General features: G+C 40.0%; 1 protein-coding gene across 1 annotated transcript in view; it reads right to left on the minus strand.

Moving 5' to 3' along the window:
• Window positions 1-881: 881 nt before the first annotated feature.
• The window catches only part of FRZB (frizzled related protein), a 49,754-nt gene continuing 23,134 nt past the window's right edge, over window positions 882-27,501 (minus strand). Inside the window, exons 3-6 of the mRNA XM_089680842.1 lie at window positions 22,893-22,958; window positions 19,372-19,576; window positions 17,283-17,346; window positions 882-7,090 (exon numbers count right to left, since the gene is read on the minus strand). Coding sequence (XP_089536968.1) covers window positions 6,995-7,090; window positions 17,283-17,346; window positions 19,372-19,576; window positions 22,893-22,958 — 431 coding nt within the window. The 3' untranslated portion in view covers window positions 882-6,994. The remainder of the gene's footprint in view (window positions 7,091-17,282; window positions 17,347-19,371; window positions 19,577-22,892; window positions 22,959-27,501) is intronic.

A 27,501-nucleotide genomic window follows, 5' to 3' on the forward strand; every position in this document is an offset into this window, starting at 1 on the left:
CCCACCCAGCGAGAGAGAGAAAGACACTCGCCTTCACAGCTACGGACATCCTCGGGAATGAGAGTCGGGCTCTGCATATACCGTCAAGCAGCCCACAGCCTCTCTTGGATCCCAGCTGATCCCCATGCCACGTGTGTCCCTTCTTCAGTCCCTTCTTCCAGAGAGCAGCACTGCCCTCCTGAAAAATGCCGCCCTAGGCAAATGCCTTGTTTGCCTTGTGGTAAATACACCCCTGCTCACAAAGCCACATGCATTTACTTTATGTGCATTAATTATTTTGTGTCATAATTTTTTTCATCAAAGTGTTCAACTGACAAAAAGAAAATGTACAGCTTTCCACCTAATTTTTTTATATGGCCTATCTATATATAGTAAACTTGAAAGCCTATCGCCAGCCAAGGATTTTAGTTTAGTTTTTAGATACAGTGGCAGTTTTGTCCATTTTATTATGTCTGTAAACCCGTTGGGGAGATTTTTTCTTTACTTCTTGTCCTTGTGATGCTTATACAAGGTTTGGGAAACACACCAGGACAAAAAAGCACAGACAATTAAAACACTGACAGGAAATGCTAACCCTTCCTCATTGCACTAAAAATGTGTTGGAAAGATTTTTCCATCACTTCCTGTCCTGACAGGAAGAGGGGGGAAATCTCTCCTATAGAGACATAAACAGCAACAAAAACCTGACAAAGGCTCAAAATCCTTCCCGGCTCTATCCAAAATGTTCACTGGAGTTGGGCTTAAAAAATATACTTCAGGAAATCTCAGTCTTATTCATAAAATGTTACATCGCATGACTGATAAAAAAAAGAGTAAATAGTGGCAAATATTCTCTTCAAACTTTTCTTTATATAGATAACAAAATCACACTAGGACAAACACAAGTGAACTAAATGTTTATAAAAACTTTAAAAAAAAAGTACAATAATCTCTACATTGCAGCTTTATACCAGAAAAATTCATCTCAATCAACATATAGATCACTATTGATGCATTATTTTGGTCTTTCAAGGGTTTCCTTGTTATTCAATTTTAGCCCCCATACAGGGGAATTATGGGATGGTTCTGACTGATACAACGGCTTATTCCATAATACAATATTAGGTGCAAAGATGTACCTAGTGCAACAACCCATAGCACCCAACTCAATTTTCATGGGTTGTAGCACTTTGCTACCTGGCTTAGGCTGGGTTCACATAGTTGTGTTGCAGTAATACACGCATTACACATGCATTACCACAACACATTAAAACAGGTGTTTTGCGTATTGAGGTGCTGCAGTGCCATTCATTGTTAATAGCACAGCCAGCGCCCCCTCACTGGGAAAGAGGTACGGGGAGAAGTTCCCCATACTAGCTGTCATTTTTCAAAAGCAACGCGGTTGTGTGGGTTTCCGCCCACACAGACGCATCATTCATTCACAGTATTCTGTGAATGAATGGAATACAATTCCCGACAACCTTAGCGGTTGACAGCTTGTAGTCCTCACTGAACTACCATGGTGCTGTGAACACTGTGGTAGTTCACTAAATCTTCCTATCAGCAAGTTTCGATAGTGTGCAGGAGACCTGCATGGCATCAGCGACCTGTTGATCCCTAGTGCAATGTTTTACAGTCTCTGAACACAAAAAATAATAAATGCACATTTTTTTATCTGCAAAAAATGTGCATTTATTATTTTTTGGAACTTATCCTTTTAGGTTCAGAATAGAGTGGACCGGATTTCTTAAACAGTCACAGTAAGGGGATGGATCTTTCAATCTATGGCTCAACTCACAAAGTTAGTAAACCAGCAAAAAGGGTCTATATTAAAAAAAAAAGTGACAGCTTGAGTCCAACAAGATTTAAAAAAGACAGTCACTTAGCTATAATAAAGATCCCTATGCTCATGTTAAAGCAGAATTCCGGTCAAAACGTTTATTTTCCTACTGAGTTAAGTGCTCGTTTTGTCCAGGGGCTTAGGGAAAAGCAGTACTTACCCATTCATCAGATCCCCCGGAAAACTGCGCTCCCCTACATCCAGTGGTGGACTGGTCCTACCATCCTCACGTCTGGTCTATGGGCATGATGACGTCAGGAACATCCCTTTCACAAGACCACTAGCAGTCTTTTTTTGAGCTCCTAGACAAAAACGAGCATTTAACTCATGCAGTGTGGGCACAGCCCCACTGTATGAAAAGAAAATAATTTTGCCCGAAATTCTTCTTTAAGGCTTTTTTTAATTGAGACTGTATTGGGCTTGATTTACTAAAACTGGAGAGTGCATAATCTGGTGCAGCTTTGTATTTAAACCAATCAGCTGCCAGGTTTTATTGTCAAAGCTTAATTGAACAAGCTGTTAGAAGCTGATTGGCTACCATGCACAGCTGCACCAGATTTTACACTTAACAGTTTTAGTAAATCAACCCCATTTCCTTCCAGACCAGTTACTTAAGTTGGTAGAACCCCCTTAAAAGTACTTAATAGTGGTAAAAATCTACACATTTCATATAATATTCTCTACATGAATATAGACAATCCTTGTGAAAATGGTAAATCATGATCTCCATGACGACAATCACTGCTTTTCTGAAATCCATCCTAGATCCTCCCAGCCTTAAAGCGGAACTTCATCAAAAGGGGAAGTTCTGCTTTAAGGCTTTCTCCCCAGCTCATCATTAACAAATTGCCTTTTTTTTGGGGGGGGGGGGTTTTGACAGGTACCCAATCCCACTTCCACTCAGATTGCCTAAGCGATCTAAGCAAAAGTTCTCCCCCTGTCAAAGATCCCAGAATACTGTAGGACCATTCAAAATGTGCAGCACGGCTTGTGCATGCGCAGTGGGCACCCAGTTGTGAAGCCAGAAGCTGTTACATCCAGATGCCCATAGTTAAGATGCTGTTGCCGAGGACCAAAGACCAGTGGAACAAAGGACTCGGGTGAGCACAGCGCTGGAACTTGGGACAGGTGAGTGTCTGTTTATTAAAAGCCAGTTTTTGTAGATGCTGTCTTTGAATCTTTAAAAATTAGACTGGAGCTCCTATTTAAGCTGGCCATAGATGGAGAGAATATCAAGCAAAAATTGTTAGGAATTTGTATGAAAATTCTGAGAACATTCATTTGTCGTTTGAAAGATTTAATTTGCTTTTAGCATTCAATTTTGGAATTAATGTACTTTACACAATGAAAAATCACAGACACTTAGAAATTTGTTTACAACCGGCTCCTTCAAATTTTCTTGTCACTGTGGTTGAAAATGGCAATTTGACCCACTAATGAATAGAAAAATGAAAAAACTTTCTTAGAACCTTCTTTTCCCAAGAATTGTCCAGCTTTTTACTGATTAAAAGTGACTCTAATGCCACCACCGCAGCTCAGGAGTGTGATAATGTTCATCAATCATCATTGTTCTCTTCCCCATGAGCCTTTAATATTCTGGAGCTTTCCTGTCTCTCAGACAAGTGATAGCCTAAACAATGGCTCAAGGTTTGACCTTGTAGCAAAGGATTCGTATGGTATTGTGTGTGGGGGTTTATGATGGTTCTGAGAATGTGAGAGAAAAGTGTGCTAACACATAACAACCATACCGAATCGACTTTATTGATATCACACCAGTAGACAATGGAATCTGGTTACTACCATACCGAATCGACTTTACTGATGTCACACCAGTAGAAGATGGAATCTGGTTACTACCATACTGAATCGACTTTACTGATGTCACACCAGTAGATGATGGAATCTGGTTACTACCATACCGAATCGACTTTACTGATGTCACACCAGTAGAAGATGGAATCTGGTTACTACCATACCGAATCGACTTTACTGATGTCACACCAGTAGAAGATGGAATCTGGTTACTACCATACCGAATCGACTTTACTGATGTCACACCAGTAGAAGATGGAATCTGGTTACCACCATACTGAATCGACTCTACTGATGTCACACCAGTAGAAGATGGAATCTGGTTACTACCATACCGAATCAACTTTACTGATGTCACACCAGTAGAAGATGGAATCTGGTTACAATGATACACAGCGCTTTTGCAGCTTGCACTGTTTTATTGAATAAGCCCTTATATCTTAGTTTCATGACAAGCTTTGGTAATTCAGCTCAAATGAGAGTTAAATATATCCAAAGCCAAAACCTTTATTTTCATTTTAGATAAAGTGGGACAGGGTCTTTGTCATCTGTGTCCTATTTGGGGAGATTTCTCTTTACTTCTTGTTCTGTAGACACAACACAAAGCGAGTTAGATACAATTTTACTAATTTACTAAAAGAATGGAGAATTGAATATTCACTTCACTGCAATTATCCAATCATGTGATGCACACATTTTATTGAGTGAAAACTCTAAACTCCTTTGGTAAAACAGACTCTAAATCACTTCAAAGTGAAGGAAATCCTTTCTGGAAGATTGTACCTCTATTCCTGACCTGGTAACAGGTCACTTTGGTTCCTGGTGGCAGATCATTAGGACATATAGAAAATGTGACTCTCCTTGGACACATACAGCCATACAAACCTGACACAGGTTCTTCAATAAAGGAATAGAGTGTTTCCTTTGTGTAGCTTGTAAGGTGAAGCTGTGTTCGCTTTGAATACCCAGTCACATGCAAGGGAAGCAATAAAAAACACAACAGGATGATTAAAATGAACACAGCTTAATCTATTTCATTAAGCTAAGTGAGCATCACTTTGCAAAGTGAACTTTCTCTATTCCTTTAGTAAATCAGATTAATGACCTTTGCATCAGTAGTTTGTTAATTACAGTATATTGGAAAAGAATATCCATATGGTGGTTATAGTGTAAGCTGCTTTCAGCTATCTGCTAAACAAAGCTTGCACTCCATATATTCAAAGAATGGGGATCTTTGGGTCTCAAATAACAAATAAGCAAAACGAAAGAAACAATCTGTCTTGCCCATAGCAACCATTCAGATTCAGTCAGTCATTTTTCAGGGAGGATAGAAAATGAAAGGAGACATATCTCTGGTTGGTGTAGATGATACATTGTTTATACACCTTGACCCTTGGCCAAACGCTCCTTGAAGCTGAAGCTTAATTTGCCTATATTTTCCTTACATAATTATTACATATTTTCTTATAAATCTCTACATTGTCATTTAGTACCTTATTTTTGACCCAGTGATGTCAACCCGTGTCCCTGTGCTTCTCCTTGCAATGTAGACAGGTCATGGCTGGTGAGTGGGGCTGGCAAGGTGCTGTACATAGCTACCTGAAAACATCCCAGCACCCTGCCTCCCCTCAAGATTCATCAGTCCTGATGCAAACAGGGGCCTGGATTTTGGGAGAAGCTATGCAAATATCAAAATGCTTTGAAGGGTTGGACCTCAGTCTGGAGGAGTGGGCTTTCCTTAGTAGGCTGCATTTGAATGCAGAATGCCAAAGGAAATGCCAACATATACATCTGTGCCTCCATGATTGAACTGAGAGCCAATAAATGAAAAGGGAGGGCCAGGAGCAGTCAATCTGAGGAGGAAATGGCTAAATGATGCTGGATATCATCCAGCCAGAAAACAAATTGGGCTCTATTTGACTTGCTGTAGCATCTAATGCATCACTGTGAGTTCACAATGTGCAGTAATATCATACTAAGCATTTTCAGTACAGGAGGGGAGCTGGTACAACTGTGCAAGACTGAAGGGGAGGCTGAAGTACAGCTTTAAGGACATTTTGCTGCATGAAAATGCATTTCAAGTAGAAATCATATTCTACCTGTAGGGCTAGTTCAAATCTATGGACTTCAGTTTAGTATGAAGGCAAATGGAAAGTATATGGGGGTGCTCAAACCTTTGCATGTGCATTACCAAACACGTTGCAATGCATATGAGCTAAAGCTAGCCTAATGCTGGCCAGACACCTGTGGATTGAACATTACAGTAACACATGGTACTATGTGTATTGTAGGGCCATTTATTTAGAGTAGCTCTCCTGAAAATGTACAGTAGCTCCCAACAATGTACAGTGCACCACATCACACATAATATGCTTTATGTTGTACTAGGTTGCCCAAAATGCAGCAGGTGCCTTTTTTTATGCTGTCAGCCCATTCCAAATTAACTAGCTGCCTTTATACAGCAAACCTTAAGGCCTCCTGTACAATGGGTGTTTAGCATTTAGGTGCTGGAAGAAGGCACAGGTGTACCATCCAGTCCCGCTGCCAGCAACCTGAAAAACTCTATGAGAAGCTGACAGCTGCTGCAGATGGACAAGGCTGGATGGTGGACATGTGCTCCTAACGTTCAGGGCAGTACGTGCCTAGGGATGAATATTAGGGCTGCATACATTTTTGGCGTTCATCCCTGAGCACATACTGTCTAAACATTAATAGCACTCAAGCCCTGTCCAACCGCAGCAGCTGTCAGTCTCTCTCATAGAGTTTGACTGGGTGCCGAAAGTGGGACTGGATGGTGCACCTGTGTGTTCTGCCTGCACCTAAACACTGGTGTCTCATGCAGCAGGACTAAACACCCAATGTGCCTTGAGCCTAAAATAAAATCACAAACATTAAAGCAAGCACAGGTGTGAAGAGACCCTAAAGGCCCTGGCCTTAAATGTGAAAGTGTTGGAAAAAGCCATATTTGTTGTCTTTTGCTGTCATTCTTTTTCTTCCACTGAAAGGGAATGACATGAAAAGAATCATCTGGTTCCTATGGGCAAAATAGTTTCATGAACAATTTTCATAGGTGAGTCCTATTAAAGCAATCAGGAACATCTTTAACATAAATTCTCTCCAAGCTTCTCATCCATCGGGCTAATTATTTAGATAAACAACTTTGACATTAATGAAAGTGGACTAAAACTATTGCTTAGTAATTCGTGCAAATATAAAAAAGGGAAAAAAACTAAAATCAACTACAATATTTTGTAGTAAACAATAGGTTATAACGTGCAATAGTGCAATTTCTTCTTTTCTGCTCCACCAATGCAAATCTTTGTATAAAAGTCCACAGAGTTTTAGAAACATTATCCTGCTAGTCTAGCTCTGCATTTGTCTTGAGTTGCTGTTTTTATTGCCGTTTTGTGCCACAGGAAAATCGCTTTTTCGGGGGAGACGAAGTTTCTGATTCCAACGCTGGAAAAAATGGAAAATATGAGGAATTACAATCAGGGAATCCTGTTATTGATCTTTACAACTCTACCTCCATCCTGAGCATGAGTCATTCTGAAACCTTTGAAATCATTTAAAAGATATCTAAAGCCAAAACAGTTTGTGGTAGTTTTTGATAGTTTGGAATGGTAACAGCCTTTCCCAACTGTTTCAACACAAAGGGACCCTTGAATTAACTTTCCAGTCTCAAGGAACAGAATTGTTTCCACCCAGAGCAGGTGGTTTCTTTTATATTGAAGTCTGTAGCTTGTGCTACTTGGGTATTTTTTGACCATATCCAATTTTTTCGTGTTGACATTTAGGATCATAAGTGATTACTTTTGGCTTAAAGGTACCATGAAAACTTTCAGAAATGGATGGTTTATTGTTTTAGAGCAGCCTTTCTCAACCTTTTCAATACAGAGGAACCCTTGAAATAACTTTCCAGTCTGAGGGAACCCCTGCTAAAAATGACTATCTACAACTCATAATATACTACGTTTATTAATGTGATGGTCAGTAGGAAGAATGTTCCCTACACTTGTGGTCATTGGGAAGAATTACCCCCTTACAGATAGCTAAAGCGATCAATGAACTTCTCTGAGAGGCAGAAATTGCTCATTGCTCAAGGAACCCCTAGCAATCTCTAGAAGAACCCTAGTTGAGAAAACCTGTGTTAGTACTTCAGGTTTTTATTGCTCTCTGTGTCATCTTTAGAGCGATTTTCCCTCTTAATTTGGGGACAGAATGTGATGGGAAAACTGAAACTTTTCAGTTAAATATTTCACATGCCACTCCAAGTGAAATCAGGCTCCACACTCCAAAAAAAAAAGTCCAAAAGGAATTTTAACCATTTCTTACTCAAGGAATGTTTAGCCAGCTTTACTATTAACTCTATACATTGAGGGTCATCTAAATGGGTTTAAAAGAGGTTTAGTTTCCCTGAAGATTTATTCAACCCCCTTTTGTACACTTGGTAATTATAAGCAAGGAAGTGCTTGGGTTCACTCCAAACCCCAAAATTAGATGTGCCCACATTAGGTCATTGATGTTGCAAGCATTCCCACCCCTTTGTGTACATCAGCTAGAGGGAGGAAAACCTCCCAGCACAACCTAGCAATGACAGCTAACTCTCAAGTTTGGATGTACTTGGGGATGGGATTAAACCAGAGCTCATCACCAATTAAAAGATAACGGGAATGATGCATCAAACCGTTCTTACTTAAAGTGGAAATTTTCCCCTCAAGCTTTCAGATTTGAATATTCAGTATAGGACTGAACCTAACTGGTGGCTAAGCAGAAGTAACTCCAGTTAGTAAAAACATGTTGGTAGATCAAACCTATAAACTTTTCCCCATTCTGAAGTATTCAGAAAAGGTGTTCCCACCACTAAGGGATCAATGTATAAAGCAGCCTTATCACTACCATACCACTTAAAAGTGAAAAATAAAATAAGAAGCATTTATAAAAGCGCAACAGTGTGCTTTGCAAATGTGCATTGTACTTTCCTTGTTTTGGGACTGCAAAGAAAGTGGCGCGCAAAAAAAATGCAAAACAAACAAAAAACAGGAGGAGAGCCTGCTCATGTAACCTACAGACGTTATTTGATTGGCCTCTCCTCCAGTCATGGCATTCTCTCTGAAGTACTGCAAGCGCCACATCAAGGTATACATTTTATAAACAGGCTGCAAAATTCAGGCCACATTCAGGTGTGGAGTAACCTAGCAGATTATAATGGTGTGCAAATTGTAATATCTGCTATCTGTTTCTGCTATAAATTAACTCCTAAATAGTAAAATACCAATCAATAAACTACTTTTATGTAAAAAAAAATTCACTTAACTAATATCTTCCATATGTGTTATTTTGCCATACAATTGTTTTTCTTTCAATTAGTTGTTTTTCTCTACACCTATAATTGGCTCTCATTGCTGGAAATAATAATCATTATAGCTTAGTAAATGGACCCTGTTAAAACTAATTTTTTATAAATTATAGAGTAAAATTCCAACTGTGTTTTCAGCAGAGAATATTTTTGCTGAAGAAGAAAATCTTCACAAGTATGCAAGTTTATACAAAATAATACTAATAATACATTTATAAATTAATAAACGACATATAATAATGATAAATATTAACCCCTTCATGCCTAAGGGTAAAACAAATCTTAATGCCTAAGCACAATTTTGCAACATCACAACTACTTTGTGCATCCAGGTGAATTATACTTTGTTTCTTTCAGGACAAATTGGGCTTTCATTTGGTGGTAAATGGTAATGGATATCTCCTGATTTTTTTTATCAAAGGAAAACTGGCCCAAAGTAGTAAAAAAAAAATAATTTATTTTAATTTAGCTGTGTGTTTCTTGTTACTACCAAAGAACAACCCAAAATAAATTTTCCAGCTCTTGGCAATCGCAGTGATACCATATATGTGTATGTTATTTGTTGTTTGTACCCGTAGTACAGCCCAGAATCAATAGTGCGCATTTTGTTTTTTGTTTTACCTAAAACACACTAACACTGGTACCAGTTTAAAAAAAAAAATCCTGGCTCTTGACCCAAACACTTACCCTGGCACTAAACTAGTTCAAACCTTGAGATAGGTATTTTTTCTTTATTTTTAATTTAATACATTTTTTAATATTTATTGATCTTTTTTTTTTTAACAATCATTTTTTTTTCCTCTATGACAGGAGTTAGAGATACAATGTATCTCTCTCCTCCATTCATAGAGAAAAAAAAAACAAGGGGGGCGGGCTATACAGTGACTGATCACTGTGATAGCCAATCAGAGGCTATCACAGCGAGCATGTGACCCGGAATCGGGAGTCCCGGGTCCCAATCGTTAGAACGGGACCCGGGGCTCTCAGTGACACCCTGGTCTGTGTGGCGCACTCCCAGCAGAAAGACAGGTACGCAAATATGCGTCCCCACGGAAAAAAGCTCAGTTCAGTGAGGCCGCATATTTGTGCAACGTCGGCGCGAAGGGGTTAGTATTAAAGCAGAATTTCTCCAAGAAGAGGAAGTTCCACTGTTCCTCCTCATACCCCCCTCCTCTGTCAAAACTAGCATATTTTTTGGGGGGAACAGGTACCTGGTTTTGACAGGTATCTGCTCCCACTTCCCCTCCAACTGCATAGGTGATTAGAGTGGACGTTCATCTCCCCCCTTCTCTCTCCATAGCCTCATGAGACACATCACAGGTCCCAGGAGACTGCAAGACCATTCACAAGGCGCAGCATAGCTCACGCATGCACAGTGGGCAGCCGGCTGCGAAGCCACAAGCAGTCACAGTTGGCTGCCTATATTTAAGATGCAAGTGCCAGGGACCAAAGAAAGGTGAAGAAATTGAGTCGGGTAAGCACGGTGCTGGATCCCTGGATAAGTGAGTGGCTGTTGTTTAAAAGTCTTTTGTAGCTGCTGACTTTGAATTATCACATAGGGGGCTGAAGAACCTCTTTACTACTAATAAAACAATTGAAGTAAACTATTAATTGTGTATCACCTCTATCATAAGTCATCTACCATTTTATGTGTATAATTTACTTTAAGCAATTTGTATATCCTGGAACAAACTGTTTATGTGGTCTGAATGCTGTAGCTGTCAGATTACTGCTTAAATAAGCCCCACCCTGGACAGCAGCATGCCGCAGCAAACTAATGTTTTGATTGTGTGCTTTGAGAAGTGTGTTAAAGTGACCCTGTCAGATTAACAAAATTTACAGATTAAAAATCCATACACTAGAAGAAGTATTCTACTATCCCCTTCTGGGGCCCTTGTCTCCTAGCTTTCCTCCATTGCGGTGCTGCAGCCTCCCTCAGTTTATTATTAGTGAGCACATGTTTTAAGTTAATATTGCACTATTTACTTTTAACTTCAGTAGAATTGTTCCCAGGCTATGGACATTTCAAGAATTTACAACCCTAATATGCAGTAAATAGGCTTTAAATTGCAACTCATAAATCTATTTTTTAGTATGTTTGGCATCATGCCTCCCTGAATAAATGATTTTTTTTTTGTAAATCTATTGCAAAATGTGTTACCTATGTATCCTGCCAGTAACAGTGCTTCTTATTGCAGACTGACAGCACTAAGCCACAGCTTCTCAATAAGCAGAGTGTTGTCACACTGTCATATGCACTTCTTCAGTTGGCATTTGGACTTCCTATCTAATAGACCTAATAAGCAGCTGAACAGCCAACTGTAGGAATGTGTATAGTAATTTATGACTCATTCAAACCAGGCACTCCTCTTCTTAGATGCCAACAAGGCATTTAATAGTGTGGAATGGCCATACCTCTGGCATACCCTGCAGAGAATTGGTTTTGCGGACGTATTTATGGGTGAAACTGCTATACCATGCCCCGAACGCTTCCATTAGAGGGGGAGGCAGGTCCTCCCAGGCTTTTGGTCTAGGTAGGGGGACAAGGCAAGGGTTCCCCCTCTCATGTTTGCTCTGGCTATAGAGCATTTGGCTGCGATGATCAGGGAGAATGACAAAATAGTGGGCTTTCATTATGGGTCAGTACATGAGAAAATCACCCTATACATAGATGGTTTGCTTCTGTTCCTGGGGGACAAGGATACTTCACTGAGATAGGTCATGGCAGTAATAACCGCTTCTGGCCTTTTCTCTGGGTTGACAAAAACTGTCCGAAATCTGCTCTTCTACCGCTAGATGGGGTGGTTTCCCAATTCCTCTCTACTTTTTGTCCTGTCCCCATGGTGCAGCCATTTAAGTATCTTGGGATACATACCTCCCCAATTATTACAGACTACTGCGCACTTAATGTCATACCCCATTACTTTAAGGCCAAAATCAAGATTTGGAACAAGCTCTGGCTCTCCTTGATTGGCAGAGCCAACCTTGTTAAAATGATATGTATGCCCAATTACTCTACTTTCTTCATAATTCCCCTGTGGTGATCCCCCTATATATTTTTAGATTAGTTAATTAGTTAAGTCCCCCAGAATTAAACTTGAACAACTACAACACCCCAAAGATAGGGGTGTAGTAGCTCTTCCCAAATCGTGGCTATACTATCTGACTGCTCAACTGCAGCACTTCATTCGTGCCTTTGTAATGGATGTGGACCCTGCTACCTGCCAGACTCCCTATGCTGACACTATTATGCAGCACCACATGAAGGCTTTAGACATTCCTGGTACGTTAGAATTGTCCTCCTTCCTGTCATCTAATAAAGCATTTCCTACTTACTCATTAATTCAGAAGATCTGGCTCAAGGTGTGGGCCTTTCAGGGAGTAGGGGGATTTACTGATTACAGTCTTAGCTGGCACAACCCAACTTATGGGGAACTGGAGAAGCTTCAGTGTGTGGGGCTGTGGAAGCGCTATGGCATTACTCACTAGAAGCAGATCATCGATGGTGAATCTCTTTGACCCTTCGCAGATCTGAGTGGGGAATTTCACCTCCCTTCCACACTGCAGTTTTCATATCTCCAACTCCATCATGCTGTTTGAGCACAGGGCCCTCTAGCTAATTGGTCTCATTCCCCCACGACAATCTTTCACTATGTTCAATAGGTTAAATACACTAAGAGTTTTATATCCATGTGTTATGACATGCTACTCTTTCCATACCTAGAAGGATGTCCTTGTAAGGCTAAGGTACAATGGGAATGAGACATAGGCCCCTTAGATGAGGAGTTGTGGGTTAACGCATTGGAATCTGTCTTGCATAGCTCCCTTAATACCGGTCAGAGGCTTTTGCAACTATTTATATTGTTCCATGTCCAATCCACCCCTCTTAGACTTCATCATAAGGGGCTCTTCCAACCTCCTCTCTGTGCTAAATGTGCAAGAGCCCAGGGGAATCTCATTCACCTCTTATGGCGTTGTCCTAAACTGCATTGGTATTGGGTAGACATTGTTGATACTATACAGTTGTACACAATACTGTCCCTACTGAACCTACAGGCTGCATTTTGGGTATACTACATGATCTTCCATTAAAAGGTTTCCAAGAGGCTGCAGTTAATAAAATGTTCCAGGCTCGTAGACTTATTCTCCAGCATTGGAAATCTGACCGTGTTCCCACACACAAAGACTGGGTTGCGTATCTGGGAAAATTATTTTCCAATACAGAGGCTGTCCAGGAAAATTCAAAAAACTATGGGCTGACTGGTTAGCAGTGCCAGGCTTTGCGCCTGTTAGTTATTGACCGGCTGTTGATTTAATTGCTTAAGAATATTGTTTTCTTTTGTTATATCTGTGTTACCTTAATGCCTTGGAATACACTTTATTGTTTTTTTGTCCATTCTCATGTATGTTTAATAGACGTACCTCAATAAACATTATTTCTGATTAAAAAAAAAATTGACTCATTCACACCTGAGTGTTTTGTGGCTTGAAGCTCGACCTCAGTATCCAAAATCCCATGTATTATAATGGTGACTGTTCACATGAGAATTTAGATGCTGAGTAGGCTTACTTTCAGGCATTTTTTTTGTACACATATATAAGCATTTTAGAGGCATATGTCAAGCATTTTATATGTGTATTCAATTTTTGTTTTAGCCAATGGAAAGCACTAGGGGACAGCAACCAGTTCTTACAGGCTATAAAATTCCTGAAACATGCCTGAAGAACTGCTCAAAAGAGTTTATCTCAAGTGTTGACAGGCATTCCCATTGACGTCTATGGGGTCAAAAATGCTCAAATCTGCCTCAAAAGTATCTTATGTAACTTTTGAAATATCAGGCTTCAAAGTTTTGGAGCTTCAAGCCATGAATTGGTCTTTGAGCTACAGGCATCTGAGCACTCATATGTGAACAGCCACCATTGTAATACATGGGATTTTGAGGATATTGAAGCTTCAAGTTACAATACATTCAGGTGTGAATAGGGCCTAAGTGTTGAAAGCTGTAACCACTTGCCTTTCAGAAGATTTACAACCCTTCCTGACCAGACCATTTTTTTGCTAAACGGCACTGCACTACTTTAACTGACAATTGCGTGGTCATGCAACACTATACATGAACGTCACACAAATGGAGCTTTCTTTTGGTGATATTTGGTCACCTGTGAGTTTTCATTTTTTGCACTATAAATTAAAAAAGACTGACTTTTTTTTTAAAAAAAGACATTTTTTACTTTTTGCTATAAAACATTTCCAATAAAAAAAAAAGCAAAAAAGCAAATTCCTTCATAAATTTAGGCGAAAATGTATTCTGCTACAAGTCTTTGGTAAAAAAAAAATCCCAATAAGTGTATATTAATTGGTTTAGATGAAAATTATAGCATCTACAAATAACGGTATGTATACTGGAATTTTTACTTTTTAATACTAGTAATAGCGGCAATCAGCCATTTATAGCGCGACTGTGATATTATGGCACTGGCTAACTAACACTGACATCACCAGTGACACTAATACAGTGATCAGTGCTAATAAAATGCATTGTCACTGTACTAATGGCACTGGGTTGGAAGGGATGAACATCTGCAGCAATCAAAGGGTTAATTGTGTGCTTAGGGAGTGGTATTATTGTGTATTGTGTGCTGTTTTACTAGGTGATGTGCAAGTGTTTTTTCCCAAAAACTGGCACATCTCCACTCTCAGGACAGAGATCTGTATTGTTTACATACACAGATCTCTCTCCTGTCACTCTTTCTGCCTATCAGCGGGTACCTGCCATGAATCATTGAACGGGACCCAGTGATCAGCATGTAATGGAGACAATGACAGCATGACTGGGTGGGCAGGCGCACATGCTTCCCCCCCCACCTAGAAAAGCAGAATCCCGTATATATACAAACTCACAAGCCACTTGGTAAAACAAATTGCTAATCAGTCAATAACATGGCAGCAACTCAATGCATTTAGGCATCTAGATGTTTTGAAGATAACTTGCTGATGTTCAAACCGATCATCAGAATGGGGAAGAAAGTGGATTTAAGTGACTTTGAGCGTGGCATGGTTGTTGGTGCCAGACAGGCTGATTTGAGTATTTAACAAAACTGCACAACACACAACCATCTCTAGGGTTTACAGAGAATGGTAGGAAAAAGAGAAAATATCCAGTGAGCCGCAGTTGTGTGGATGAAAGTGCATTATTGATGTCAGAGGTGAGAGGAGAATGGGCAGACTGGTTTGAGATGATAGAAAGGCAGCAGTAACTCAAATAACCACTCGTTACAACCAAGGTATGCAGAATACCATCTCTGAATACACAACACGTCGAACATTGAAGCAGATGGGCTATAGCAGCAGAAGACCACTCCGGGTGCCACTCCTGTCAGCTAAGAACAGGAAATTTAGGCTAACATTCACGCAGGCTCATTAAAATTAGACAATAGAAGACTGGAAAAAATGTTGCCTGGTCTGATGAGTCTGGATTTCAGCTGCAACATTCAGATGGTAGGGTCAGAATTTGGTGTACAAAACATGAAAGCATGCATCCTGCCTTGTATCAATGGTTCAGGCTGGTGTTGGTGACGTATAGGTGTGGGGGATATTTTCTTGGGCCCCTTAGTACCAATTGAGCATTGTTTAAACGCCATGGCCTACATAAGTATTGTTGCTGATCATGTCCATCCCTTTATGACTACAGTATACCCATCTTCTGATGGCTACTTCCAGCAGGATAATGCACCATGTCACAAAGCTCAAATCATCTCCAACTGGTTTATTAAACATGACATTAAGTTCACAGTACTCCAATGGCCTCCACAGTCACCAGATCTCTATCCAATAGAGCACCTTTGGCATGTGACGGAACAGGAGCATCATGGATGTGCAGTTGTCAAATCTGCAGCAACTGCATAATGTTATCATGTCCATATGGACCAAAATCTTTTTAAGAATGTTTCCAACACATTTGTTGAATCTATGCCACAAAGAATGAAGGTAGTTCCGAAGGCAAAAGGGGGTCCAACCTGGTATTAGCAAGTTGTAACTTATAAAGTGGCTGGTGAGTGCATGTGATTCTGTGCAGCCAGATGGCATTGTAGCAGTAAATCTACAGCGTGCGCTTGGCACGTGATGTAAAGAGAAGATATCGAGGTAATAAACACTGCAACAGATTCCACAGATATGTGAACAGTCACCATTGTAATACATGGGATTTTGAGGATTTTGAAGCTTCGAGCTTCAAGTTACAATACACTAAGTTGTGAATAGGGCCTAAGTGTTGCAAGAGTAAGTTAAATAAGTTGTAAGTGTGTGTTTACAAGAAGTACTGTTACTGGCAGGATATTGGGGCAATAAACTTTGCAACAGATTCACAAAATATATTTTCTTAAGAAAAGTATATATAGAAAGGCACAATGCTAATCATACTAAAAAATTAATTTTGGGTTTGCATACACTTTAAGAACACCCTCATTGACCTCTGTAGCTTGAGGCACTGTAAAATACTTTATTCTCAAATTTCAAAGTAGAAAGTAATTTCAGTTTCATTGCAGCAGCTCAGTTCACTCCTCACCCTTCCCAGAACTGACTTGGCAACCTTACAGTGTCCAAATGTCTAATTTAAACACAGCAGAAACTCTGGGAGGAAGTCATGAGTTGAACAACTTTAGTGCTTCTCTTTTGAACTTTGAGGTTGAATTGCTACACAGTGCCTGCAGCTAGAGAGGTCAGCAAGGGTGTGTTTTAGTCTGGCCACAGATCTACTTGAAGCATTTTTAATTGCTTATAGCTCAGTATTTTTGTTACTTATGAAATACATAGATTTGCAGTTTAGACACTAAAGGGAGCTTTGCATTAGGCTCAGCTACATTTAGCCTTGCTGCATAACAACTGCTGAGATAAGTTATTAGACAGACAAGATGTTCACTATCTTCAACGCAATGCATTCACCGTATGTCCTCAGTCTTCTGGATTGAATGACACCAAGCTTCATTCACTCTGGGAGAATGAGGACATCTTGTGTCATGGAAAAGACACTGCGGGGGAGAGCATCCAAGTAGAAGTGAGTATTGCAGTCAGAGCTGCTTTTTAATTTTTATACACTGGCTGGGCTCCTTTTTTTTTCAGAAAAAATGTTTGCCTGGAGTTTGGGCTTTAAAAGCTTGAAACAGAAAGGTGTCATCTCTATACCATGTTCTTTGTTTAAATATTTATTAATAATATTAATAAAAAGAACATGGTATAGAGATGACACCTTTCTGTTTCAAGCTTTTGAAGCCCATTAATAAATAAGGACTCACCTTAACCTTTTTTGCAAGACGATCCCTCCACTTTTCAGCCAAGGAACCTTCCACTAGCAGAAGTCTGTAAGGAAAAGAAGAATATAATATAGTCACTACATCCTCCATGCACCTGCATAAATAGCACTATATAATACTATTATTTAGAGTAATTTTGCTATTTGCTAGGCACATATCGTAATGTATTGCATATTGAAAAGGCAACCATATACATTACACAAAAAATGATTAGATTATGAAAAATTCCACTTTTGCTAAACATTGACATGACCTACAGTATATAACCGCAACACCAGTCATTTTTTTTATTTAATGTTATTAAAAATCACCTTTAAATTGTAATCCTTGTATATCACTTTTTTTAAACTGCCCAAATTGTGAATATTACTTCTCTACAACCAGGGCAGCTGGGGCTATTCTGTACTTAGTTTATAGAACATACTGAGCACACCAGACATGTCATTTTTAGCTTGATTGTCTCTTTGATTTGCCAAAAGATCACACAAAGCTTGAACTCAAAAGCAGCTTAAAAGCCTGTAGGCTGTTGGGTTATTTAGCAGACAGCATCTTTAAACTGATAAAGCAAAATATGAATTTATTGGACACACATCTTGTATAAGCTACTGTGTGTCAAGGGCAGGGGCGGACTGACCATTTGGAAACTCGGGCACTGCCCGAGAGCCCGAGGTCAGTAGGGGGCCCCATGAGATGCCCCTGGTACCTTTTTCATAGGCTTTTTTGAGTTTGGGCAAGGACATAGGGGCCCCATGATCCCCTATTGCCCCATGAGTTGTCAGTCCGCCCCTGGTCAAGGGTTTTGCACCTTCTTCATCAGGTCTGAACAAAATGTCCACCATGAAATTATTTAAATGTTTGGAAGCAAAATGTTACTGCTAATCTGCAGAAGAGTCTCTTTCAAATGCTGAGAGTCACAGGACTAGATGGCATGGAGCATGCTTATTCTGTGAACAATACTTTAAGCAATTTTTCCTAGAACCCCTAAACAACTAAAACTGTGTTCAACCATTTTGTAAAAATGTTAATGAATATCTAGACATACTCTGCAAGCACAAAAATCATATTTATGGTAAATCTACAGACTTTAATATGACAGCAAAAGATTGAAACTGATGCTCAAAGTGTAGTAACACATTTTACATTACTACAGTCAGGTCTCTGTTACCAACTTAAAACATTGCAGGTAAAAGTAAAAAACAAGTATTTTAAATGATTACTTGTGTTTTCCTTTCCATACATAATATTTATTAATTTGCAATAAGCTTTTGAACTTGCTTTGAACTGCCTAACCGATAGCCTAGCACAGCCCCCTCCTTACTTATGCATCATACTTCTCTCCTCTTCTGGGAGTGTCTAATTACTCTCTGTGCTGATCCAGCTCCTCTGCCCCACCCTTCCCCTCCCTACATAGCCTTTTATGTAGATTTTTGGGAACAAGTGATAGGGGAGTAATAAACATTGTCAATTGAGTGAGTCTGCTGACATCATATCCAAGATGCAGTGCCCAGCAGCAGTGTCAGGGCTTTTGGTTGTCTATATGAGGGGGGCTTTTACAGGTAAATAACATGCATAAAATGTTGAATGCACATACTGTATAATCTTATGGTTAGAGTGTTGCTAAGATGAATGGTTTGGCAACAAGGCCACTCTAAAATGTATCCTTTGCCGAAACTTTATTTTTCAGTTTTACAGAGTGTTAAGAAGCCAGAACGTTTATTAGGTTTTTATTGCTGGAATGTGTATAACTGTGATGACTGAAACTCCAAAATTTTGAGTTGTCAACAGAACAGAAATAGAGGGTAAATCTTTCCATGGGTACACTTTGTCAGAAAAAAAAACTGTGTAAGGGGGGACTTATGTTGGAAAAGTTTCCCCTCACTTCCTGTTATGTGTACAGGGCAAAAATTGAAAGCAAATCTCACTAATTAGATTTATAAGGTAGAACATTTCTCTATATAAAAAAAACAAACAATAATTTCTGGTGGTTTGCTAAAGGTCACTGTACTTTGCACTTCCTCACTTCTCATTACACCACCTTCCTGAACAAGCTTGCTGGTGGTAGTTCTTTTACCTGGAACGCTCTTTGTCTTCATAACCCATGATGATATATTCCTCACCGACGAGCAGTTCTGGGCACAGGCAACCAGAGTTTGTGTACAGGGTGATGGTGTCTTTTGGAATGTTCACGAGGGAAGACTTGAGAATCTCTTTCACTTCTACCACTGCAGTAGCATCATGGCACTTCACCTTTACCTCTTTCACTTTGGCTCGAATTACTACATTTATGGAAAGAACAGACAATGAGCACATAAACATTGCAAAGTTATTGGTCTGTCATGCATGAAAAATTCAAAGAGTGGAACTAATGTAAAAAATTCATAGTAATAATAATGCACTGTTATGACCCATTCACACCAAAATGCTGTGCACTGCAAGGCACACCACATTGAATGGGCTGAAGTGCACAGCAACACATGTGAAAATGGGACACACTGCGTTTTATTGCAGCACAGCACACAGGACAACAACACCATGAATTTTGGAAAGGTGTTGGCGCGCCATTTTTCCGGGGCATGTCTCTATCCACTATCCAATAATGAGAAATAACCCCTTTATTTTATGGATTTTTGATGGAAGTAAAACATGCAGATACTGTCTAAAATGAGGCTGTCATCAGCTAACAAACATTTTTTTTAAAAGCTGTTTCAGTTCTCATGCCCCTGATATCCTCTTTATTCAAGAAATATTGTTGCCTGAAAGTTTTTCAGCATTCACACCTAGGTGTGATGAATGTCTGGTTTCACTCTGTGCTCTGTGGTTTCTTCCAATGGACTCTACTTTTCTACTATGTCCTATATTGATGTAGGAGGTGGCAGGAAGAACTACAGAGCACAAAGAAGTGCTGGATGAAGAAGATACTTCCGGCAGCAGTATATACGTTAGATAAAAGAAATACAGTGTCTTGAGCAGTGAGACAAGTATTATTATTATTATTATTATTACAGGTACTTATATAGCACCATCAATTTATGCAGCGCTTTACATATACTGTATATATTGCACATTCATATCAGTCCCTAACCCTCAAGGGGCATACAATCTAAGGTCCCTAACTCACATTCATACATACACATACACGGGCCATTTTAGACAGGATCCAATTAACCTACCAGCATGTCTTTGGAGTGTGGGAGGAAACTGGAGTACCCAGAGGAAACCCACGCAGGCACAGGAAGAACATGCAAACACCAGACAGGTGGTGCCGTGGTTGGGATTCGAACCAACTACCCTAGTACTGCCAGGTGGAAGTGCTAACCATCTAGCCACTGTGCTGCCCTAAGTAAAATGACAGGTGCTTCTTAAAGCGGAACTAAACCCTCCTATCGTTTTCAGCCAATGAAGCTGCAATCTTGGCCTCTGTTTGATCTTCAACTGCTATGATACTGCACATGGGATCTGTTATGACAACAGACGTTTTATGGTTGGATAGTTTGGGTGAGAGCACAAGCAAATGTGATAGTTACATACATTGCTGACACATGCCAGGAATGTAACTGTTTTCTTTAACTGTTAAATTGATGGGTTTAGTTCCACTTTGAGGGCTTGTTCACACCATGGTGCAGAGATGTCAGTTTTACTGCACGTGTTCTACAAGGGCACAATGAAATAAATTGTTCTCTTTGTGCCCTATTCATTCCACAACACTAGTATCAAGCACAGATTTTTTTCTGCGCAGCAATCTGCATCCTGTATAAAACTCAGTGAAGCTCATTTGAAAACTGATGCAATCTGATGTCCCTGCAAGTGAAATCTGCGTGTCAGTTTCCATCAGTTTTTCTGCACATGTGGTGTGAATGAAGCCTAAAGCTTAACAGACAGCAAATGTTTTTCATGTTTCAACAGAGTGAGAAGAGTTAAAATTTCTGCTAGGTTTTTAATTCCAGACAGTTTAGGTGGAGATGGCACTGGATCATGGAGTGGATTCAAAGTGTGAGTATTTGCTGAGCCAGCTCTCACAACCAAAGGACCCATGATCTGCTTGGGGAGCCTTAGCTGCAGTCATGGAATGAAGATGATACAGAAGAAGAAAGATGGAAGAAAATGTAATTTTTCCATGAGGTTTTTATTTCAGTTTGTGAACTTATTAGGAAGATTTTTCTTCACTTTCTGTCCCCATGACATACACAAAATGAAAGGGGGCAGCACCACACAGACAGCAATTAAAACAAATTGTCAGAACCCTTCTCCACTTTATTAGTGTGTTATTGTTTGTGTACCCACTGGAGAAAATTTTCTTCCCTTCCTGTCCTTAAAGACAGTGTGGAGAAATGTCTCCATTAGGCAATTATAACCTGACAGAGACTTTAACTGCCCTATCCAAAACTAAATAGAAACATGCGTGAGGCTTTAGCTCCACTACACCATAACCCATCTGGGTATGCTTTCCAACAAAGATATGTTGCAAATGACTGCGTTTCACTGTTAAAAAATGAGTGGGTTTTTTTTTGGTAATGTGTTCCAGCTGTCGTTGTGCTATCATCAGTAGGCAGGATGGCAGGGGTGCTCCTGAAAAGAGATAAATAAGGCTCACCAGTTGACAATAAGCCACCCAAGAGCATAGCATGAGAACTGCCAGTACTTTCTCAACTTCTAGGAACATGAAACATGTTGCAAAACATAATTTTGCAAGCCTCCAGGCAGCAGATAAGAAGCAGATGTATAAAGGTGTACATTTATATCTATTTAAAGTCTCTGGAGATGTAGTTAACTAGAGGTTTAGAACAAAAATAAAAGCATTAAAGTGGTTCTAAAGGCAAAACGTTTTACCTTAATGCATTCCTTGAAGTGTTTTACTGTTTGCTGTCCCCCCCGCCTCCCTAAATACTTAACTGAGTCTTCAATCGATCCAGCGCTGTACATGGCTGGATCTCTTCTCTCCTCTCCTCTCTCTCCATCTTCACACAGGGACTTGGGCAGCAGCAGAAGCAAATGGCTCTGGCTGCTGTCAGTCAAATGCTGTGTGGAAAGGGGGGTGGGGCCAAGCCTCACTGTGTGTTTCTATGGAGGGCAGCTGCATAGACACACAGAGCTCGAGAGCAAGCAAGCAGCTTGCCTTGGGGGCACACAGAGAAGAGGAATAGCCAAGATTGCTAGCAGGGGACCCCAGAAGAGGAGGATCAGGGATGCTCTGTGCAATATCATTGCACAGAGCATGTGAGTATAACATGTTTGTTATTTTAAATTTTAAAAAAGCCTTTAGTAACTAAAGCACACAAAAGAGAAACAGTAATTTGTATTTAGTTATACATTAGTATGACTTTACCCCATCCTACCTTACAAGCCTACCTATAAGCCATTGAGGAAACCCACCAGATGAAAGGACAAACTGAGAGGCTCAAGTAGCAGGATGAGAAAGAAGAAGTTCAACTTCATACTATATGAGTACAGCTTCTGCTGACTATATCTTGGACCAGTAAATTCAGAGATCAGAGATATAAAAGGTTATCTATATGTACATCTTGAGCTTTGCTTTGCTGTGTTTTAGTGTCATTTTGACTGTAACTTAAAAGCCTACATTGAGGGCTTACTTACCATAGTTGTAATTGCTTTTCATGTAAGTCCTTTGTGAGGCTTTCATAGGCTTACATTTGCAAAGATCTAAAATAAAAAAATAGGTTATAGTTTCAGAAACAAAGAAGCAAAGTTAATTATTTAAAGTAAAGCAATCACAAACCCCCACAATTCAAACCCAATGTTTCAAAAATGTGTAAAGCTACCTTTTGTGAAAATTACATGTTAACATTTCACATTCAGATATACAGGCGAGGGAAGTTAAAACAGGCCCTTCCATTAAAGGACAAGCTCCTTCAATTCCATTAGGCCTCCCCTGTCCTTTAGAAGTTAGAAATTCACTTACTGTATGCTGTAGCAAGGGTGACACCACAATCTTCCTGATGAGATCCTGGGTATGATGAGTGCCCCAGATCTTGTAAAAATATGCTCCCACACAGTGTTGAAGCATCTTCTCATGGGATTTGAGATGAGCAGCATTTCTAGGATCTCATTGGAAGGATTTTGACATAACCCTCTCCAATGTGAAAGTTGGTGGTAAGGTAACATTATTTTCTAACTTTTTCTATCAGTGTTTTCTTTTACAATTATCAGGAAGCAATTTGTAAAGAGTGGGGGAGGCCAGATGTTATAAGTTGCCCTTTCTTATAGTATACATCTCAAGTCTACCTGGAAAGGTCCCCCTTCTGCTTTCCCAGTCTGTACCTCATACAGTGATTCAGAGGCCCCAGTACTCTCATATGCAAATAGCAATTTCAGGAACTGAATGTGTACTGGGATTTACCCCCCCCCCCCCCCACTTGTAATGTCTATCATATTTAAGGGAAAAGATGGGGCAGGGCTATGCACAACTACAGTGCCACTTTAAGTTGTAATTACGGTCTCATAGGATTTTCAAACTAAAAAGATGATTTATAAATGGCTATGATAAGCATCTGCACAGAAAGACTAACAATGAAAATAAATCTCTGCTTACCTAATGTATTATTGATTACTGCATATTTGCATTTTGCAGGATTTAGTTTTTTTATCATTTTGTAGCATTTATATAAAAGCTTTCCAGATAAACTTAGTTATGTAAATTTTGTTGATAAGAGAGATAATGGAGGAGATTTATTAAAACTGGTGCACACAGAATCTAGTGCAGCTGTGCGTGGTAACCAATCAGGTTCTAGCTTCAGCTTGTTCAATTAAAGTGATACTAAAGGCTCAGTTTTTTTTTTTAATAACAAACATGTCATACTTACCTGCTCTGTGTAGTGGTTTTGCACAGAGCAGCCCCGATCATCCTCTTCTGGGGTCCTCCACCGGCGCACCTGGACCCTCCCTTCTGTTGGGTGCCTCCCAGAGCAAACAGCTTGCTTATGGGGGCACCCAAATAGGTGCGCTCCCGAGCAGCTGCTCTGTGTGTCCACACACAGAATGGCGGCTTGGTCCAGCCCTCTTTCTCTCCTCATTGGCTCACTGGCTGTGATTGACAGGTCCTGTTGCTGTCTCAGCAAATGAGGAGGGAGTGTCTCTGGCTCTTGTGCACATCGCTGCTTCGCAATGCAGCTCAAGTGAGTATTGGGGGGGGGGAGGCTGTGGGGAGTGCTGCACACAGAAGGTTTTTTACCTGTATTCTCCAGTTTTAGTAAATCTCCCCCAATACATGACTTTTACATTACATGATATTTTCAGCTTTTTAATAAATGTTATCAGAGACAAAGATTTATCTAAGCAGGATATATGATATGTATTGTGTAAATGGGAAATAAAAATCCATTTACAGGTAGATAAAACAGAAGTAATTTTTTCCTTTAATTTTCACTACACTCACACAAGCTTTTTCTATAACCAGAGTGGCTCATTGAAATTCACCAAGTGGCTACTATGTCTATAGTACTGTAACCCCACACATTGTGTCAGCTCTTGTGCATGGCTTCTTGGGAGAATTCATTAGGCTGGTTTTGTGCTCCATCAAACATTCCAGGGCAGCAGCATAGCTATCCATTAATCTGTTTATAATGCCAATGTTATAAGAAATGTGCAGTTTGCTGCACAAAATGTTCAACATTTAAACGTTGTGAAAGAATAAAAGCAGAAGAGAGATTCTACATAACACTGAAGCATGAATAGTGCAGACAGTACAGGCAGCACATTTTGCAACCACTACCACTGGCATCTATAGTTATCATATACTGTACAACATTTATGTTCATCTATGGTGAGTGGTAGATGTCATAAACACATAGCACCGTTTATGCTACATAAGCACCAACCTACAACTTTTGCTTTCTCTGGCCACTTTTACTGTGTGTTTCCAAATTCCTTTGTGCCCACAAAACATGTATAAAATAAGTATGAATATGACACACACTATATGAACACAAATTGGTGGAAATCTTACCATGAAAGCTAAAGAAGCTTATTAGACATCCTATTCCAAAACCATAGGCCTAGAGAACAGCCTCTACTCTTATGGAAAGGCTTTACAAAAAAGTTTGCAATGTCTTTGGGCAGGCCACTCGGGTTCCTCTTGCCATACTCATGAATGTCCTTAAATTGTCTAAAATGTCTTAGTACTGTAAGTGGTTGCATTGACAGTACCCTTTGCTGGAAACACCTGGACTCAAACATTTGGAGGGGTGTCCACGTATGTTTATTCATATAGTATGGGTGTGATGGTCAGGTGTGCACAAACATTTAGCATATACTCTTACAGAGGAAGAAAATGTACTAAAATGATAAAACTCAATGAACACCCTTATTCACAAACAATAACACCATTCCTCAATACACACTTAAAACAAACTTTAATCTACTGGTAAAGCTGGCAAACAGCTAAACACACAGATTGAACAATTATACCTATGGCTACTATTTTACCATCCAAAATATTTGTATTTTTGTCTATCTAGTTACGATTTCCACAGCTCTGCTTTGTGTTACAGCACCGTCTGGCAGATCAAAAGACCTAATTTTTCTGCTGTAGTAAAACCTACAGATGATGCACCAATCCCACCCACCCCCAGCCTGTGATTGGACAGTGAAAGGAAAAGTAGCAGCCTGATAAGGTCATCTGTCTGTCATTTTATTATTTCTTTCAGCATGCTGCTTATGAGCACTGTAGCATAACTGATTGGCACCCCGTGCTGCTTCTCCTTCTCCTAGTCTGAGCTCCACTATACAGGAACTGCAAGAGTCTGCCAAGTCAAGTCCACTTAATTGCACTGTCACTTAAATAAAAAATGTCAATGCTGATGTTGAGAGTTACCAGTAAAGAAGAAGGTTTAGAATGCACTTCTTCCATTGCCCACACTGCAAAACTTGCCCCCATTGGATGACTTCTTCATATTTCTTGTTTCAGTGGCAATTATCAACATCTAGCTCAATAGCTATTTACAATGGAAAAGGATCACATGTTTCAAAATCAGATCAAACCCTTGGATGATTTTCTTCTTACCTCTCTGCTGCTCAGCACGTTTTCTGAGCTTCCCAGTGTACCCTAGCCTCACCTACTTAAATCTCAAGTCTGACTCATTTTATTATAAGCAGGGAAGAGTTTTAACTTCCGCACACTTGTAATTACAGTGTCACCATTGGAGAGATTTCCCTTACATTCAACATGCAGTTGTCAATAAAGAGCCCAAAAAAGGTCCAGCTCCTTCTACATACTATTAAAGAAGTACTGCTAGGTTTCTATGGTAGTGAGCCCTTGTACAAAGCCAACCCAGGGCTCCCCAGGAAGTGAACCTTAAGCCCCAACCTGCTTCTTCACCAGGGCCCCCGAAACCAGGTACCAGCATGCAGGTATGCCCAGCTAACAATGTGGAAACCACTTGCGTGAGCAGGGTGCAGATGCTAGGAGACAAGAGGATCTGGGAAAGGAGCCAAAGTCAGGGTAGGCAGAAGGCAAGTGAAAACAGAAGATGAAACTGGGTTGGTATACGGGTATTCAGGCTCAGAATACAAGTAATTCAAGACAAACCAGGGGCACAGAGAAACTAGGAAGTTGCTCAGGCATCGAGGGCTGCACTAAGCATGTCTATATATAGGGAAGCAGACAGGGAGGTGGGAAGTGATAGAATGGAAAGGGATATAAATCCACAGTAGAGCAGGTGATGCCCATAGGCAAACATAGAAGCCAGCAGCACATGTGAATGGAATCACGGGTCTAAGAGAACTACTGCAGCAAGGAGGTAAGAATTTCACAAACAAGAAACTGCAGTAAAGACCATGACAAGCACTTTATATTGATGTTTATGCCATAGACTTCCTCTAACCACCTGATTCTGTGAGTGAGAAAGGAAGTGAGAGGAAATATGTCTAACAAACACACAGACAGATGGTCTATCTCTTCCCCATGTTATGCAAAACTTAAAAAAGAATTGATGTTGGTTGGGCTTTAATATCTAAAACCACTGGGCACACGAGAGTCAGGTAGGATATAATACTCACGAACAGTCTATTTCTCTGACTAGCTACAATTGTTATTTGACTGTATGTAGAAAGTGATCATTTGTATCTGAAGAATTAGACCCTTGGACAATCTTTTTCTCACTATTCACAAGCATCCAGTGTTCAGAGCCTGTTGGGTGAGCTCCCCATGGTCAGTGCAGCTCTGTGTAGGCTTACGTCTGTTCAATCA

The sequence above is a fragment of the Staurois parvus genome, unplaced genomic scaffold (genome assembly GCF_062004578.1).
Source record: "Staurois parvus isolate SC_StPar_1 unplaced genomic scaffold, SC_StPar_1.0 ptg000251l, whole genome shotgun sequence".
NCBI classification, from domain to species: domain Eukaryota; kingdom Metazoa; phylum Chordata; class Amphibia; order Anura; family Ranidae; genus Staurois; species Staurois parvus.